The 20,497-nt window shown below is 40.3% G+C and overlaps 1 protein-coding gene across 1 annotated transcript in view; it reads right to left on the bottom strand.

Annotated features, from left to right (window-relative positions):
• The window catches only part of Mgat4d (MGAT4 family member D), a 48,673-nt gene extending 39,450 nt beyond the window's left edge, over window positions 1-9,223 (bottom strand). Inside the window, exon 1 of the mRNA XM_027926548.2 lies at window positions 9,130-9,223. Within this exon, the coding sequence (XP_027782349.2) occupies window positions 9,130-9,223 (94 nt within the window). The remainder of the gene's footprint in view (window positions 1-9,129) is intronic.
• Window positions 9,224-20,497: the final 11,274 nt, after the last annotated feature.

Below are 20,497 nucleotides of genomic sequence, written 5' to 3'. Positions count from 1 at the left end.
GATTGTAAGTTCAAGGCTAGCCTTCACAGCTCAAGGAGATCCAGTCTCAAAATAAAAATAAAAATGACTAGGGATGTAGCTCAGCAGTAAAATGTCCCTGGGTTCAATACCCAGTATCAAAAAAAAAAAAAGTAATGAGTGGATTTGTCAGTGTAGGAATTGATAATTGATTTTAGTGATTTTTAAACTGAATCCTGCTCTAATCAAAAGAATTGCATCTAGCTGATAAGCCTTAAGCCTTGACTATGCATATAGTATATAAAAACATTGCAGATGGACATAGTGTAACCAGTAAAACCCTTTGGAATTAGGGATTCATGGGAAATATTCTCTTTTCAAAATGTATCATATGTGCAGAGTTCATCTATCATGAGTGATGCAATATATCTGGGTTTCCAGAATATAGAGAAGTCCCTGAAGGATCAATTTGGTAAACATGGAAAGAGTTTTCTCTAGAGGAAGAGGTATTTACAGAAGTAGTCAGAGAGTGTTAAAAAACAAAATCTCTAATCTTATATTTGCTTTCTTATGTTCTTCTATGATAAATTCAGCTATTGATAGTCTTTTAAAAAATATTCGTGCTACATGAATATTCACTTGGGTATTTAGTGAGGACAACATGTTATAAATCTACTTTGCCATGGTTTAAATAAACAATAATGAGATGCTTTGAGTCAACTGAGCATCTTTGTAGTGAAACTGAAAACAAATACTAGTTCATGTAGGTCGTGAACCAATATGACTTCTGCTCATTAAAAAAAAAAAAAAAAATTCCAGGTAGGATTCTAAGTACAATTGATCATTGTTTCTCACAGCAGGGACCAAAGTAGTGCTTTTCAGTAGAAATAAAATGCAAAGTCACATCCGTAAGTTTAAGTTTTCTAGTAGCCACATTTTTAAAAGTAAAAGGAAATTAGGGAAAGTAAATTTAAATAATATATTTTATTTAATTCATTATATCAAAAAATGTAAGATCAATGGGATATCTTACATTCCTTTTTATGTTCCAAGCAGTCTAATTCTTGTGTATTAAACTTATAGCACATCTCAGTTTTAATGCTGAATTTCAATAACATTCGCAAAATGTCACACAATAAGGCTGAAGCTTGGTTGATGGAGAGATAGTTTGCACTACTTCAGTTATTAAATGTAAATTTAAACTACCTGAAATTAATGTAAAGTAAAAATTCAGTTCCTCGCTCAAACTGCTTTTTGAGTATTTGCCATCCACCTGGCTGGGTCGCCATCTTGGACTGCACAAATCTCTAGCATAAATATGAACTTGTTAAAAATGCAGTTATCTCAGGTATTTCACCCAAGACCTACTGAATCAGAACTTGCATTTCAATAAGATTCCCAGTTGACAATGCACATTAAAATTTGAGGAACACTGTTGTAGACCTCTTTAATTGTTTTATCTTTATCATCATTGGTATTAACATAGTTCAGGCTTATTGCCTTTAGTGATATACTATTATAATTGCTTCTTAATTGGTCTTCACCTCCAATTCACAATTAATCTTATGGAAACATTGCTAAGGAGTGTACGTGGTTCCCTGAATGCTCACTGAATAAAGTCTAAACTACCTGCCTTGGTGTACAAGGTCCAGTATAACATCACCCTGGCCTGACTCTACTGGCTTTATTCACTCACTAAACACCTCCAGCAAGGAGAAGCATGGCAAGACAATCATTCTTTCTCCCACTCCTTGTACTATGTTACTGAAAATAAACATAGGTAAAGTCAGGTTTCTCTTCTAAATCAACTGACAATCAGGTTGCACATCTTTAAACAACTAATAATCATGATTAAAATGGAATTATCCCCAAAATGCCATAGGAAAGGGGAAGCAGAAATGATTAGCGCTTAGGACCAGGGAAAGGGGTGAGAAAGATTTCAGAGAAGAGGGAATATTTAATGACTTGAAGACTATGTAGAATTTTGCCTTACAGCAAAGTCAAGGAAGGGCATTACAGACTAAGAAAGCACCTGCATAAATACACAGAGCCTGAAATGAGGTGGTGCAGACAGAGGAATGTAAGTCATTCACTTGTGGGATAAAAAAGTAGACCAAAAAGCATGGTCTTAAAATGTTGAAGGCACTTTAAGTTCTTTTAAAAAATTTTTTTAGTTGTAATTGAACACAATATCTTTATTTTATTTATTTATTTTTATGTGGTTCTGAGGATTGAATCCAGGGTCTTGCATGTGCTAGGTGAGTGCTCTTCTGCTGAGCCGCAACCCCAGCCCTACTTTAAGTTTTATATGCATTCATTTGTTCCCAATGTGGTTCAAAAAAAGAGCATCTGAGGCAGTATGTTAGTCAGATCTCTGTCACTTTAACAAATACCTGAGAAAAAAGAGAATATTTTGGCCCACAGTTTTAGAGGTTCCAATCCATGGCCAGGCAGACCCATGGGTTTCAGGTTTCTGGTGGAGGTGCCACATGTCAGTGGCCAGGAGTATGGATGGAGCCAAACTGCTCAAGTGACTGCCAATAAGCAAAAGAGAGAATGAGGAAGGGGCCAGGATCCCACAGTCTCTTTCCAGGGCACGCCCCCCCAGAGACCTAAAGACCTCCCACTAAGCCCCACTTCTTAAAGATCCCACCACCCCCAAGGAGCAATACTCTAGGGACCAAATCTTCAACACACTGGATCTGGGGGACATTCGGCATTCAAAGGATCATAGGCAGGCAGCAGGAGATGAAGCTAAAAAGGAAAAATATACTTGGTCTTACTCCACTCCGTGTGTGCTTTGCAAGAATCAAATCATACCACACATTGATCTCTTTAAATTCTTCCTGAGCAGTCCCTTTATGAATGAGGTTTTATTATGAAATTCATCGGCTATGACAAAGAGTATACAGAACAGCTTAAAGGATAATAATGACATTCATGAACCAACCACGAGCTAAGCCTTCGAAACCCTATCTTTGTTCTTCCCAGGATCTAGACATTATTAGGTAAAATACATGTATCTGTCTATACTTCTTTTGCTCTTTATGCTTTTGAGATTAATCCATATTCATGTATAGTTCATTCATTTTTACTGCTGTAAAATATTTCACTAAACCAAATATGCCACAACATATTTATGTCTACTATTGTTGATGAACAATTATAAATACCAAGAGTACCAAGAATACTCTGGGTACACATCTCATATTAAGCATGTTTAAGAGTTCCCATAGGATCTATCCAGTGGTAGGGATGTTATCTAAAATATTTAACAACTGGATGATATAGGTATAGATCTGTGAGAACTGAAGTTGGCCACACAACAGGTAAGGCAGGGGACCCTGAGTATTATGTAGTGGAAAATTGCTAAGCTATAAAATGCATGTGTCTTATAACAGAAGTGACTGAATATAAACTTCTTCAAGGGACATTTGTATACATTTATAAAATTCTACATGCACCCCAAATGTCTAATTTCCCAATGTATAAAAATCAGAATGGTATGGAATAGTAGCATTTTCTTGACTGCTAATGATGTTTTTCTGTTTATTAAACATGAGTTATATTTTGCTTTAGAATTTCCTTTGCTGATATGAATACAGCCTCATCAACTTTCTTTTGGCCTGGGTTTTCAGATTTATAGTTCTATCCTTACTCTACCAACATTTCTGTCTTTGAAAATTCAAATGTATTTTTTGCAAACATCCTCAAGTTGTATTTTTATTATATCCCCAGAAATTTTTCATTTTTTCAAAGCATTTAATATAATCAGTGACACAGTTGTACATTATTTTACTATTATTTTAGTGGTTAGATTACATATTTCAACACAAGTCCTTGACTTATTACAGTCTAATCTATTTCTTACATTCTCATTTCATGATAGTGCTAAAATTTAGTATAATCCTCCATATCTCTCCTTTATCTTTTTTTTGTGATTGTTGCAAATATTATTCTTCTACACCTATTTTAAATTCCACCAGACATACCTCAGACTGTCTTTAATAGCCTACTTTTGGACTTTGAATGCTGCTGGCTTAGGATTGCACCTGGGAACTCCTCTCCTGCCCAGTTCTGCTCTATGGACAGTATTAATGATATTGCTGCCATATTCCCACAAGGTCAGACACATTGGTGATATTTATATGCTCCAACATTTGTGTAAGGATGAAGGTATTTTTCCTTCCGCCAAAGGAAGAGAACCCCCAAGAAATAATACAGGGGCTGAGGAGCATCTCTACTAGAAATTACAGAGCCACTGGACTATAAGAAATATCATGCTGCCAGATGACAAGGAGCAGGAGGGAGGGAGACGAGATGCTAAGCCCTGAGCCGTTTCTGAAAGGAGCCTTCAGGCACAAAGCCTGAAGTGGCAAAGATGCAAGTATTGCTGTGGCTCCAGAGAATATTATTGGACAGTGACAAGGGAGTCACCTAAGGAGCAAGGGGCTATGGCAAGGTCAGAGGGAGGGAGGAAGGGCCCAAGGAAGAAATGATAAGCCTAGACCAGGGAATGGTCAGTGGGGAGACTCCAGCAGGCCCTCAGAAGCAGCCACAAGCAACCCCACTGAAGATATCAGCATTGGATATATCAGCATTGGATGCCACCAGAGAGAAGCATCTTCTAGAGAAATCCAAACCACCACACTGCTAACACACAAGGAGACCTCTGGCTCCCAAATGGCTATCAAATAGTGCTCTGCAATGTGATCTTTTCCACCATTGATCAAGAGGTACTATTTCTCTCCTCCTGAATCTGGGTACACCCTGCGACCACTTTGACTACAGCAGTAGTAATGCTCTACCACTTTGGAGTATAGTCTTTACTTGGCCGGACAGGTTCCACTTTCTGCCTTTTGAAGGGTAGCTGCCTTATAGGGAAAAAAAAAAAAAGTACATTCTTGCTATGACCGCAATGCCAAGTGGAGAGGCCTTGGAGGATGAGCCACCTCAGGGGGAGGAGAGATTCCACACTGGTGTGTGCAAGAGACTTCTTGGTAGTGGATCTAGCTGATCTACTAGAGGCAGCCCCGCATGTCCCGGCTGTCACCACTTCCCATCATGGACAAACTCTCCAGTGAGCCCTTCCTGAATTCCTAAGTCAAGAGTTAAACAAAATGATCATTTAGAGCCACTGAATTTTAAGGATGTTTTACACCAAACAACAAGGAGTTGTCTGAGAGCAGACCACTTTCTTGTCCTACCATTCCTTTTCTTTCTAGAGCCACAGTCTAGTCTGTCCAGGAGGTAACAGAGAAGAAGCCATTAATTGACTATGCCATTGAAGACTTGAAAAGAATAAAACTTTAGAAGCACAAATGAGACTATATGGATAAATAGAAGTTACCCTAAAAAGACAAAATGAGTCTTCATGATCCCTAGGAAACTGTAGTTAAGCAGGTAAGGAAGTTAAATAGAACACATGAAGAGTTACTAGAAACATTGAAAAAGCTGTTTTTATTTGTATCCCAATTAGCTGAACCACTTTAATAAATCAACTACATATGTATATAAAAGCATATTAGTGTTCATTTAAAAACATTTTCAAAAAGGTGTTTTGGGGCTGGGATTGTGACTCAGCGGTAGAGCGCTCGCCTAGCACATGCGGGGCCCTGGATTCCATCCTCAGCATCACATAAAAATAAATAAATAAATAAATAAAACAAAGGTATTGTGTCGGACTGCAACAAAAAAATAAATATTTTTTTTAAAAGTGTTTTAATTGCTCCTCTCTTCTCTAGCGAGCTAGGTAATCTGTGACCATCATTTCCATTTTCTTGCTTCTATATTCTCACCATTCAAATTCTTTCCATTTAAAAAATGTATACATACAAAAGAAAAGATATAATACAGCGTGATGTGAAATGAATACAGCTAACTCGTCACCCAATGCCTTTGACTTGGTGGATTCCTTTCCTATCTTATCTCTTGATGTTTCCACTCTCCTGAATTGTATCTGCTTATCATTCCTTTGCTTTTTGGAGTACAATTTTTGTCATATTTACATATGCCCCTACATAATTTGTGGTTTTATTTTCCTTATTCCTGGACTTTCTAAAACTTGTATTTATTGATTTTTCTAAATTATTTTTGTTATGAACAAAACTAGAAATCTGTTACTTGCCTCAGACTCCCTTGCCAGTGGTGTTCTTGTATTCTGCCACTGGAAGGCGGTTATGTCAGAGTAAAGGGTGTATGTAAGGGAGATGTTATTCTGTTTTTGGTGTTTCCTCCACCAGAGAGCCAGCCTTTGCTGGACTGTCAGATGTTCAGGCAGTGGCAACAGCAGCAACCGCATGCTAGCTCCAAATCCAGTGTTAGTGGCAGGCAAGTGCTGGCTTTTCCAGGGTAACTAGGGGCCCTTGGGGTAGCTGCATTCCTCTGGTAACAAGGTCTCAAAGGAGAAAATCTGGGATTGGTTATTTGTACTACTTGGTCTTGAATGCAGTGATAACCTGCCATGCTGTTCCCCCAAAATGGAATACTATAAGTCCATGATATGCACTAGCAAAATAATTATCTAAATTGTCTTGGTGGTAATGATGAACTATCTACTTCAATTGAGACCCTGGAGATCAAGTGGCTGCAGCATTCACCAATAAAACAGGAGTGATGACTTTTAAGGATTGTGGGTAAGGTGGTTTTTTTATTACTGCACTAGAGAGAACTCACTCCATCTCTCAGCATTTTAAAACTGTTGTGCTCTCCTCCTGGAAATACCTTCTTGGCTTCACTCTCTCCCTTTTCCAGTTTTTCCTTGACTTTGAGCTACTGGAATTCCCCCAAGGATTATTTCTTGGAACTTTTCATCTATTTCCTAGGTGGTCTCTTCCAATCTCATGACTTTAAACGCCACTTGGAGTCTTCAAGTTAATATGGCCAGTCATGCTGTGCACAGTGGCGCATGCCTGTAATCCCAGCAGCTCCGGAGGCTGAGGCAGGAGGATTGCGAGTTTAAAGCAGCCTCAGCAAGAGCAAAGTGCTAAGCAATTCATTGAGACCCTGTATCTAAATAAAACACAAAATAGGGCTGGAGATGTAGCTCAGTGGTTGAGTGCCCTGAGTTCAATCTCCAGTACCCATTTCCCCCCAAAATATGGCCAGTCTTGATTCAGACTGACACATCCAATTGCCTCTTGAGTTTTTTCACGTTGAAGTCTATTAGATATTTCATGCATAACAGAAATATTGATTTCAATCTCCCAAATCTGCTGCTTCCCCACTTCGGTAAATGGCAACTCATTTCTCTGGTTAAACCAGTGGCTCTCAAGCACTGATTGTCACAGCTGGAATGGGGTATTACCACAGGCTTCTACTGAATGGAGCCGGATACTACTAAACATACAGGACAACCTGAGTAAAAGGAAAAACAAACAAAACAAAACAAAAACCAAAAACAAACAACAACAACAAAAACCCCTATCCAATGCAAAATATCAATAGTGCTAAGGTCAAAGAATCCACTGTAAGCCAAAAATTCTTGGAGCATTCTGTGATTCTGTCACAGTCCACTTCAGTAGTTATTTAAATATATATGTGAGTACATGCCACTCCTCTACATAAAACCCTCCCACAGCTCCTGTCTTACACAGAATGCAACCCATGGTCATTTCTTGGTCCCTATGACATCATCCTTCTATCACCTCCTGTTCCCCTTGGCCTCCTGGCTGTGACATACATATCCCCAAATTTCCATTGATAGTGATTATACTTACAGATCAATTTTTTCAAAATACTAGGTGCTTTATAAAAATCACTACATCAAAAACTAAGTGATGTCTGTGTTTTCTTTTGTTGATGTAAGAACCTCTCTCATTATTATAGGGTTGATTTTCTAGTTATTTAAGAGGTAGGCACCATAGAAACATATACATAGAAAATGAAAAATCTAATTTAGCTGCTATTTTAAATTAAAAGTGTTTTATTTTCAAGAACGGCATCCCATTTTCTGAGCTTGAATATCTGAAAGGCAGTAATATAAATGGTTTCAGGAACCAAACCTCTTCTTTCTGATCATAACTAGAAAACATATCAAAATGATTTGTATTTCAAAGTCTACAATCTCATCATAAAAATATTAGTGGTACCAAAACATCTTCTGAACTACTATTCTAAATTATCTTCCAAAATTACTGTAAGTTTACATTTTGCTTTCTAATTTCAGGAAACCACTTATTTTTGTTATAAATGTGCTCATAAAAATGCATTTGGATAATGCATAAATCACAGATGGAAATGATTTAATGAAAGATTAGAGAAAATTTTATAAATCAAATAAATTAATGTACATTGCTAATCATTGAAATGAGTATGTGGGTATTTTGTGTACACAATGACCCTAGAGAACACAAATATGGAGCCCTTCTCAAATTTAAACCTTTAACCTACTGCTAAGATCACTTAGTGTGTACCTGAGTCATATAAATGCATTCAATAGAAAAAGTGTCAATTTAACCTAAAACAACCTAATACAATTTTGGAAGTCTGGATTAATAATTTACAACATTCCTATGTCTTAAATTTTTTATCATGTGAACTCTAAAGGTCAACTATGTACAAGTAGGGTTGACAAACAAAAACACCTAGTTAGAGCTGAATTTCAGATATGTGAGGAACAAATTATTAGAATTATGTCCCATGCAATTTTTTATACTAAAAAAAAAATTCATTCTTCATCTGAAATTCAATTTTACTAGGCAATGTTTTTTTTGCTTGCTAAATCGGCCCTCCTGTAGACAATGAAAGACGTTGGCACTCGTTTCTGAAAACGATAGAGAAGGAAGAAGAGGAGGGAAGACCGGACCTAGGTCGAGTCTATGGACCATTGGAGGGGAAGGAGCCTCACAGGCGAGGGACCATTGGAGGGACTGAAGCCACAGAGCGATTGGCCCAGGTCCCGGCCGCCGCCAGGTCCGTTAGCGCGCGCGGGGCAGGTCATGGTCACCGCACAGACGACCAGGTGCGCCCGTTACAGCTTAACCGCCGGCCAGACGCGGACCTGGGGCACTTCAATTGCAAAACACGACGCCGGTATCCTAAAACGCAAGCAGGTCAACGCCACCAGGTGCCTAGTCTACCCCACTCCCCTACCCCGCCACTCCCACATTCCTGGAGACTGGAAGCCGGGTGGGGTGTCAAGTGGGGCTGGAGAAGCCGCCCGCTGCTTACAAGTTTGAGTCAGCCTGGAGATGCAGAAGCAGGAGAAGCTGAAGAGCGTGACCGCGACGAAGGAGATGAGCAAGTTCACTTGCTTGGTCCTCATGATTGCTGGCCCAGAGGCTGGCAGCCCGCAGCGCCCAGGATGCGGAGACTAAGCGCGTGGCCTCTGCACGCGCGCCTCTGCCCCTCTCCCCACGCGCACCCTTGCGTCTCCTCTCCAAGGTGCCGCTTGGGCCCCCAGCACACTCGCTCCTGGGAGTTTCCTTCCCCCGAACTCCTGAACCTTTGCTGCTCACTTCTGGTTCAGCCCATATTATAACCCGTTTACTATGGGTGCTGCTGGTCGTTAAATGCAATGAACGATGGGAAAACACCCCACTGCCTGGCACGTGGCGGGTACTCACTTATTTTCCCCCAGTAATTCGTCAGACTTCTTTTCAAGGCTGGGAAACGCTAGTCGCTCCTTGATCCGAGTGCGGTACTTGGAGTTCTCCACTCTGATCTCTCTTTTTTGAGATGCGCTGGTAGTGTCTGGTTACTAGGGGTCTACTTCATACCAGCGCTTGGCTGGGTTCTTGCACCTTGAGAAGGGAAAATGGTTGGAATACCTGCCGCCTGAGAACGCCATTGGAAGCCTGTATGCTAATGGCCAGGAGCTGTGACCTTGAGTTAATGGTGGAGTAGCCAGATCCTAAAACAGGGAGAAGTACTTCAACTTTATCCTCCTGCATCCCTTCAGTCTGTGTCTTTGGCTAAACTCTACTGGGAGCCAGAAGACAAAGCATGTCAGCTTGGGGTCCCAGGTCCTACAAACCTTCCTCCTGGGGAATGGAGAAGGGTAGAAAAGGGCTTAGCGTAGATGAGGGCAGGAGAAGGAAGCTATTCAGCACAGAGTTTTCTCCACAATCAGCATTTCCTGGTCCTTCAGTTTTGCTGTTTTTTGTTGTCTTCCCACCACTTCTGTTGGATGTCCCACTTCAGTTTCAAGATGTCCAAACCTCCCCACCAAGTTAGCTATCTTCCCAGAGCTCCTCAATTTTATCAGTGGCACCAGGTTAATTTCACTGGTTTTCATTACATCCCATGGTTTTTAAAATCTCTACAGTCCTTCTTTGAAATGTCTCGTTTCCAGACTTGCATTTCTGTTGGTATTACCCCAATTTCTGGTTATTACACTGACATTCAAATGGGTCTCACTGTAGTGTCCAGTCGCTCACTGCTTTTTCTTTATCTCCCAGGAAACACACTTGACTTTGGAACCTGCCAGGCTCTTTTCCCTCCCACCCCACATATGTCTATCATATCGTTCTTCCTGTGCCTTTTCTCTTGATGTCTGCCCTCTGCCCACAAGTGCTGCATTCTTTCTGACCATCCAGATCTTTTCCATATCTCAAGGTCTCACATTATACCTGTTTCATGAATCAAACCTGATGATAGCAGGTCACTCTGATTTCCTACAGTATATAGGTCCCTCCCTTTCATTTTGATTTTTTGTCCCTAATGTATTTGGGAGGAAGTGTCCTCCAAATGATTCTAATTTCACCCATGGTTGAGGGGGAAATATACCCAAAGTGAATTGAATGATTGTTAGTTGTCTTAGGAAATGTACTTACACATTAGAACTGTTCATTTGGTAATTTTACTTTATATGTCATTGAATAACTCAAATCCTCATAACTATTCAATCCAAATCACAAATCCAAATAAATACATTTTCTTCATATTCACTATTTGCTTCATAACTTTGATTAAAACATATTAGCAACTGATTAGTTAAAATAATACCAGTTCCAGGAACAGACCGATTCTCACATCTCTGGAATTTAATAAAATAGAGGATTTTTTCCCCTTACACAAATAATGTTTAATAACTATTTCTGATTGCTTGGCTGCTTTCCAAGTGATCACTCAGAGCCCAGCCGTTCCCATCTTGTGGCTTTCCTGTCCTCTAAGATTTTGGAAACTTCTCCAGTTCATTAGAGAATGGGGTGGGGGGTGTTTTGATTTTGATAAAAAAATTGTTACAACTGAATTCTGATGAAAATTTACCAGAGAGAACTTGGTAAATTTTATCAGAGAGAACTTGATAAAAAAAAAAAGAAAAGAAAAACAAACTAAAAAAATATAGTTCTGGCTGGACACCTTAACCAAAATAAATATAATGCTTCTCAGAACTTTTGGGCTGGGGTTTAGCTCAGTGAGTCAGAGCTAAACCCTAATATTCATAAGGCCCTGGGTTCAAACCCTAACACAAAAGTATAACTCCTCTGCCCTCCTAAATAAGTCAATTATTAGTTTTTGGAGTCTATAAATTAGCACATCTAAGAAGGGGCACAGTATTATTAGAAAGAAAAACAAAACAGTCACATTAAATATATAATTACTTTTATATTGAGTTTGAACACAATGTTACTACTCACTAGCAATTTAGCATTGGAAAAGGTTTTAAATCCTCTCCAAGCTTGCATTCTTCATCAGTGAGTTGAGATGAATAACACTTGTCCAAGATTGCTGAGGTTAAATAAAACAATATTTAAAATAGCTTAGCACACTTCCTGTTGTTAGTCTAGATTCCTGGCACTCACACAATCTAATTCCATTTCAACCTCTCCAGCTATAGTACTCAAAGGCCATGCTGTACTCAAATTCATCAATACCAGGTGGCTGAGATCAGAAAGGTACTTGGTTCTCGCATTTTATAGATCTTGACATCAGTATTGTGGAGAGCCACCCATCGCCCCTGGGCTGAGCTTGCTTTCCCTGCCTGGAGCGCTGGAGGTAGCAGTCTGGCGCACAGCAAAAGCTGTGCAGGTAAGTGGCCTTTACCCTTGGTCGGCAACAGAGCCTGCTTCAAGCCCTACCCAGACATTACCTAATGGGGATGGGTAACCCCCTGAAACCCAATCCCTTGCCTTATTGGGGTAGAACTTTCTCAAATGTCTTTTCCCCAATAAATAGAAGGTTTGTGGTATGCTCGCTCTCTTGATTCTTCCAGTGCTGGAGCTGACCCTTGGGATCACCCAACCCAGCCGCCCTGCCTCAGAAACTTATGTTAGTGTGCTGTGTGGTTTTCTTAGTTATTGATATAGTCAGGTCCTTTGAACCCAGTTCATATCGCCAGTCCGGCCAGCAGTATGATGTATCCGGTGATACAGTATGTCTTCTAGTCAATATTTACATTTAAAACAGCATTTCTTCTTTTTTTCCAAAAAAAGAACAAAAACCCCCAAAACCCTGCCAATGAGTCAGGACATATGACATTTATTGAGCACCTAACTCTGTGCCAGTCACCAAAGAAGATACCGGGGATACAAATATTCACCTACTTGCTTTGCTCTCTGTTTCATCCAGCTTCTTCTTTATGTTCATACCTGAACTGCACCCTCTAAAGAGTGCTATTCTTACCTATCAGAAGTATTCAGCACTCAGCTAAAATGCCCCTTCCTCTGTGAAGTCTTCGTTGATTGCCCGTGCATGAAGCCATTCCTCTGCTCCTTGAATTTCTGGAGCATTCATCCCTCTCTCAGTGTACACAGTCTGCATTATAGGACTGTTATTCTCTCTACTAAATGAGCCCTAGAATGGAGGCATGTGACATTTTCACATCATATTCCCTGCTGTACATTTCAAGGTGGTTTATAGTGCAAAGGTAGTTAGGTGCACACACCAGTAATAACAGCAGCTTGGGAGGCTGAGGCAGGAGGATCATGAGTTCAAAGCCAGCCTCAGCAACTTAGTGAGACCCTCAGAAACTGAGTGAGACCTTGTTTCTAAATAAAATATAAGAAAGGGCTGGGGACGTGGTTTAGTGGTTAAGCATCCCTGGGTTCAATTCCCAGTACCAAAAGAAAAAAGGAAAAAAGAAAAAGGAAGAAAGGTAATGATGGATTGAAACACTAGCTTTGGTACAACTGAGCTACATCCATATCTGACCACTTACAGTCACCACCTACTACCATTTATGCCAAAAAAAAATTTTGTTCCAGGAAATCTAGTAGACAGAGAATACAATAGCATTCTCAAACACCTCAGCTCCCTTTGGTGATTTTTTTTAAAAGTTAGTGTCACACTCAGAAGCTGCAAAGTTAAGAACTGAGAGGCTGAAGATAAATATTTACAATGCTAATAGGTATTAGAAAGAGTATTCTCCAGGGACATTATTGGCATTACAAACACCCACCAAAGCTTCTTTAGTTAGCCTTTGTCAAAATGGTGGACTCATGACAGTAATTAACAGAAAAGTAAATTCAGCACAGACAGATTTTTTTCTAGCCTGATATATGTATAGGATCTGAAGGTGAAAACAAGCTGAGAAGCCAGATGTGGTAGTGCACACCTGTAATTCCAGCAACTCAGGAGGCTGAAGCAGAAGGATCACATATTTGAGGCCAGTCTGAGCAACTTACCAAACCCTGTCTCAAAATTTAAAATATATAAAGGGCTGGATATGTAACTCAGTGACAGAGCCCCCCTGGGTTCAATCTCCAGTACCACAAAACAAAACAAAAACAATCAGAGATATTGAATGTGAGTAAAACACCTGCTGTCCTGCTCCCTGTTTCCAATGACTTAGAATGAAGTCTTCTGTACCAAGGGGGAGTGATGCTGTTTAAGCACAATTCAGGAAAATGACAAGAACTATGGAGGCCATTCCTCCTGACCTTTAGCATGCATAAAGAAGTCCAAGCCAAACAATGAAATGACTAGAGGCCACGGTGACAAGAGGCTATCATAGACATTTCAGTGCTAGCCAAGTTCCACTTGGATGCAGCAGTGTGGGAGACCAGAGGCAGAACTGCCTAGCTGAACTCAGCAAACTCACAGAATCATAGAAATAATAAACCATTATTTTAAGCCATAAAATATGGAATGGTTTGTCTCTCTGCAATAAGCAATACTTAAATGATACAGGAAGCTCATTCCCTCTAAGCCTCCTGTATGTGAGAAGGGCTTACTTTTGACCAATCATATTCCGTGGCCTTGGACATGAAGATTAGTTCAGCTCTTCTCAGATTGGTCAAACAAGGCTCAATGATGAGACTTTTAAATCTAGATCTAGAGTTTCTAGAGTCATCTTCCCTGAGAGTAATTCCAACTCAGCAGAGGTAAAAGAATTCATTTGATAGTCTACCTAGTCCCCTCATGCCTGTATCACTCATCACCTCTGGTCACCTTATTTGCATGAGCCAATACATTTCTTTCACCCAGGAAATCATTTTGAGTGGGGTCCCACAGCTCAAAAATGAAAGAGCTCTGACGAATACAAGGATCCTAGCAGACGAGCAGAGGACAGCAGTAATGGAGAATCTAGAAATAAAAGACTCGGGGAGGTTCAGCTCGGTGAAGTCAGCTTCAGGCATCAGAACAAATACCAGCAATGCTGGTATTTCAGAATAAAACTGGAATCCCTGGAATCACTGAATGAAGGTGCATGGGATGTGTCCTATCACGGAGGCCCTGCCCAGGGAGGGCTGGGTGAGGGCTGAAATCAGCACTTGCTCCAAATGCACTCTGATGCAGGACGTGTGTGCTTAGAGCAAGGAGCATGTCTTTTACTAATTCACACAGAAACATCGAGTGGGATGCCAGAAGCCTCACGAGGCCCTGGAAGCAAAGGACAAAGTCAAGGTCTCCGTCCTTATGAGAACAAAAAAAGTTACATAGGTTAGCACAGAGGGTACCTAGAAAAAGACCAGAAAAATAAGCATAGCCTGTTAAGTCACAACCCACACAATGCCAGTCTGCTTGCTGCTGCTGAGGCAAGGTTTGGGATCCTGAGTCATAAGTTTCCTCCAGATTTTCCAGAGTTTTCAAGCCAAACAAGTAAATCAGCTTCAAACAGATTTGATAGGAGAACAGTTCTGAAGGCTTTTCCAATCATCATCATGATGTGGCTTTACATCTGGCCTAATGACTCCAACTATCGTTCTCTTGCCATGAGACACTCTAGGGGGCAAGGACTGACAGTCCTTTCCCCACTGTGAACCATTCACGCTTTCCCTGGCATTAATAGATCAATGCTTTTCCCTTTATCACCTGTCAGAATTCAGATCAAGTCTCTTAGGGAAGGGTCCACACTGTTAATCTATAAAGAAGCACAGGAGGAAACTTCCCAGAGTTTCCTTTTTCCATGCTCAGGAAGAAATGGTCGTGTTGTCTAGATCACGTTCAGTCTAGCCATATTCCCACGACACGAGGTGAGAGGGAATAATGTGTGGACTTACAGTCCGTCTCGGTTTAGGCACGTGATATAAAGTCACTTTTCAGCATGGAGGTTTCCTGGGTGGCGGTGCAGAGAGGAGTGACTGCACATTTATATTCAAAGAAATAGAAGTTGTGTTCTGGGAAGCAATTTTCCCTTCACTGGGTCACTCAAATGCAATAGTGATCCCTTAGTGTGGGAGACCAACCTTGCAAGTGACTGGGTCACACTCCCTGGCTGGGTGCTGAGGCGCTCAGTCACAGAAATGTGGTAGAGCTTTTCCCAGCCTTCTTGGGTTCGAGGGTCTGTGCATGGGTGTGTCTTGCTACAGCCCCATGGGTGAAGCTATGCTCACCTGCTCCTTTGTAATATAACCCCTTGCCCTGTTTAGGATAGAATCTTCCATGGAAGTGCCTTGTGTGTGTCCCCTTCTCTTACTGTGCCCTTGGGTGTGGTCTACCCAGGTGTCAGTCAACCTGCTGACAGTGGACATCATGAAGATAGGACTCAGCCCCCTGAAACCTGACCACTTGCCTCATTTGAATAGCTTCTCCTCAATAAAAGGGGTCAGCCCATCCTTCTCTCTCTCTCTCTCTCTCTCTCTCTCTCTCTCTCTCTCTCTCTCTTCCTGCGGACCCTTAAGGTCAGAGGAGCCATCACAGCGACCCCAAAGAGAAAGGTATTTGTGTCTCTTGTGTGGTTATTTTGCACAGCCCAGTCAGCCCAGTTCAACTGGAGTAAACCCTGAGCCTTTTAGTCGCAAGAACAGAAACCTGGCACCTTAGGATAAAATAAAATAAAAATCCATATGTTGTAAAAGAGAGTTCTGTTAAGACATCATCCTCCATCTCCTCACTCCTTTCTCCAGCACCCAAAAGCCTCTTTAAAACTGTTCCTCCTTTACTAGCCCGCATGTTTGGACAAAGCACACATTCACCCAATTGAGCCAGTCCTTCAGATAATCTGTTTTATTTCCCATTACATGTTCCAGTAGCCATTGGACAAGTACCTCAAAGGTAGAATATGATACACCTGTATCATGTTAGGGTTCTTTTTCAGGAGGTAGATAATTTTGTGCACATATTATTCTTTGATCCAGTGAGATATATGATTAGAAAAACAAATAATGCTACATTCTAAGCTCTTGATAATGTTTGCTGCTTTGGCTTGGCCCATGACATAAGTGTCAAACTTATTTGAATCCTTTGCGGCTCCAAATAGTAATTCTATATGTTCACTGGCCATTATGCTTACTCCTCCAAGCCAAGGAGATTTTCCCCAAAGCTATCTTTAAATGGTTAACATTCAACAGTTTCTTACCACATTAGTGGTTTAGGTAAGGAACAAGTAGTACACATAATTATTCCACACATTATTTCATGACTTTGGCACCACCATGTCAATTCAAAGTAGCTATCCAGTGGCTGCTTCCCGGGGATGGCAGGCCATCAGTTTGGCATCTTATTCACCTAACATCATCCCATAGAAATCCTATAGGGTCTTCCATAATTGAATCTCTAGTACTAGAGAATTCCTATTGTTAACTCATCAAAATTCTTACATTCTTGACCTCACAGTTAAGCCATCGGTTACTGTCCATGACTCGGCAAATATCCAAACATCACCCAAAGTAAAGAACTAAGCTCTCCCTCCTCTGTCCTGCACACTGCTCTCAACTTTGCCCAGGGCATGAACTTGCCTTCGCATCATTTGGGTCTTTTCTCTCCATACGGCAAAGAGTAGAAGGTTGTACAGGCATTCCTACTATACAGGCATTCTTCTGGATAAATGAATACATTTCTCCAATTTTGGTGGAAAGAGAGTAGTGATGTCTAGACCATTCAGCAACAGAAGTGGGCTGCTTGTCAGTTCTAAGACAGCAATGCTATTTGCTCAGGTATGTCTCATAACTCCCCAGAGACACTTCTCATGACAAATTCTTTTGAGAATTTTATTGTTCTGCTTTTATTCTACTTCTTTGTGATATCTCCAACTTACAATAGGTAGTTTGGATTTTAAAATAATGTGGTGCTCTTAAGTTGTGGAGATTGTTTTCACAAGAGCTCAATAGCATACTGGCAAAAGTTCCCTAGTCCCATCACCAGGAAACTTTCAAGGTCAAAATCCTGGTGGTTGCCACAAGATGGCAGTATTATCTTTCAGTCAAAGCCTTTGATTCCCATGTATCTTGGAGTTAGAAACTTACAAAATCATGTGAATGTGCTGGAATGGAATTGGAGGGTCCCAGTGATGTACTCAGGTCATCAGTGATGTACTCAGGTCACCGACCATTACATATTGGCCACAGCTTGTCAAGTAGCCCCTCAGGTTTTATGCCTCCTTTTTACTGTCAGGATCCTGGAGGGAGAGGAATTTATTATTTACCTTTTGTGGAATACCTCTGATGGTCCAAAGTTATCTTTTGATATTTTGCTGATTAAGGTAGGCTCTGAATCTTAGCAGGATGCATTAACCAGTCATAGGCTGGTAATGGGTATCACTACAACTCTCAAATCTTTCTGAGTTTCTTCTTCCAAGGAGAAATCTTCCTAATGTCATCATCAAATGAATTAACTTGATTTTCATTAGTGATTACATCTAAATCCAATCTTACCAAAGTGTGACAGCAAGTTGAGGAGGTCAGATATCATTAGAGAACGGCCATAAACATGCACAAGCAAACTAAGCTGACTCTTGAGTTCAAGGAGACAGCGTTGGCCTAATCTATCACCTAAAGGTTCACATTCAGCATGTTAGACCTCTTGTGCAGCTTGTGTGATGCCTGGAAGAGCAGACACTTGTTTAAATCCTGGAAACTAAATTGCTTAAATTCAACAAGAGTAACCTCCAAGAGCTGTCTTGTGCTCTCCCTGGCCATGCAAGATTAATAGAGAGCCATGCAAGATAAACAGAAAGTGTCGGTGGAGATTAGCATCTCTTTCTCCACTGCTTCTTAATGAAAGACAAGATGCCTGTCCTTCCAGCATTTGATACTTCCTAATACTTACTATAGGGCTTTCTTTATGCATGACTAATTAAAACTACGTGAAGGGCATATTTATCTCTCTTAAAGACAAGTAACTTAAGCTGGTAAGGACAAAGGCCTTTAACATATCTATTCTAATTATGTATTTAGATAAAAGCAAGAGCTCATTATGTTTTCTTTTTTTATGTCTCCAAATACATTTTTATAGTTATTCTGGTGCCATCCATTGGTAACATGGTAATATTTCCATATGTTCCAAACTTCAGTTTCCATACCATTATATTGCCTTTTCATTCTGCTGCTTGTATTTAGTATATTTAGCACTGTCATGAAGGTACATTCAATAATTTTAAATAATTTTAAAAAGCTTTCTACTATCCTCTGCCATTCAGCATTAGCCATATCATATTTTGGGCCATTCACCAGGAGTCAAGTGAAGATTTCTTCCCCCCAACCTTAATAGGTGAATTATAATCTCTACTTTGTGCTGAATATACAATCGGCCCTCTCTACCCATGAGTTCTGCATCTGTGAATTTAACCAATTGTGGATGAAAAATATTTAGGAAGACATTGTGTCTTTACTGAGCATGAACAGATTGTTTTATTGTCATTATTGCCTGAATAAAAGAGTATAACCCCTTACATTATATTTACATTGTATAAGGTGTTATAAGACATCTAGAAATGATTTAAAATGCAATACCTATCTAGGAGGATGTTGTAAGTTATATGCAAACACCAACTGATTTTATTTAATGGATTTAAGCATCTGTGGATTTTGCATCAGAGTGGATCCTGGAACCAATCCCTCATGGATAGCAAGGGACAACTGTCCAGCATTTTTCTTCTCAGGATAAATTTGCTATGTTCCAGACTTTACACATTCCAAAAGGAATGTTGACTTGGGCATTCTGTGGATTAAATGCTGGATACGCTATAACAAGTTGTTCATTAGTAGTTATGATAGACAACATTTTCCATTAAGCAGTTCCTAAAATCAACAGTTCCATATTTGTTTAGTCTGAGAATTAAAAAAAAAAAAAAAAGCAGGGATTCTTCAGTATAACTAAAAAATATAAGCAAACTCCACTATGATGTAGCCTTTGATTTCCATGTAGGTATTTGATAAGGTAAGGCAGAAGCACACAGGTTAGTTGAGAGACCCAGAGACCTAGATGAAGAAGGTCCCACCTTCTCCATGAAGCCAAAATCTAAACTGTAGGACATAACCACCCCTTAGCCAGCTGCATGGAAGAAGAACAGATATGGGAGAAAGAGAGATGGCCAATCTTCCCTAAGGAAAAGGATTGGTTTAATACTTGCATCAGATACACACAAGAGAATTCACGGAAAAGAGAAGAGCCACGAGTACACACGATAAATTTAAATGTACGGTGACTCTGCTTCTCATAAATGCAGTTTAACCAATTTCTCAGACTGTGACTAAACAGATCAGCATTCGGTTATGATAATTTCTAAGTTCTCCTCAGGGCCTAGGATCCTATGATTTTATTTTCATAGTGTACATCCAGACTTCATTACCAAGTTCATTGTAATAAATGAACTTCTGTGGGACAAAAGTTGGTGGTGCACATGTCCTTCACATGTCTAGTGTTCCACAGTGAGTATCTAACATTAAAATACTAACAGGGATGTGGGGAAGTGTGTATTGCTTACTTCAATTTTTGTTAACAAGGAGATGGAGGAAATATATAGATAGATATTTGCAGATACTATTTTTAAAATATAAAATAGAAATTAATACTAGTTGCTTCTGTGCAAGGGACTGAGGTCTAGGGATCTTGGATGGGAGGGTAAAGTTATTGTTTAATGTAAGCTATCATTTGTACTTAGAGCCTTCTCTCCGCCTTGCTCTTTCTCCTCCAGCCACGCTAGCCTTCTTGCTATTCCTCCAACATTTCAGGTCTTGGTACTGGCCATTCTAGTACCTGCAGTACTCGCTAGCCCCATCCCCCACTCTCATGGGACACTCTCTCCCTTCATTCTGTGAGGTGCAAAGGTCACATTATTCCTGAGACTGCTGCAGAGTCTTCCCACACACTCCCTAATGTCCCTTCCAATACCCCCCTAAAACCCTTAATACTTTGCACCATCTGACATACTAAATATTTGTCTGTTGGTTTAGGGTATGACTCCCTTTTGGAACATGGTATGGTGCATAATAGG

The sequence above is a fragment of the Marmota flaviventris genome, chromosome 7, assembly GCF_047511675.1.
Source record: "Marmota flaviventris isolate mMarFla1 chromosome 7, mMarFla1.hap1, whole genome shotgun sequence".
In the NCBI taxonomy this organism is placed as follows: Eukaryota; Metazoa; Chordata; class Mammalia; order Rodentia; family Sciuridae; genus Marmota; species Marmota flaviventris.
This window is presented reverse-complemented; position numbering and strand designations above follow the sequence as displayed.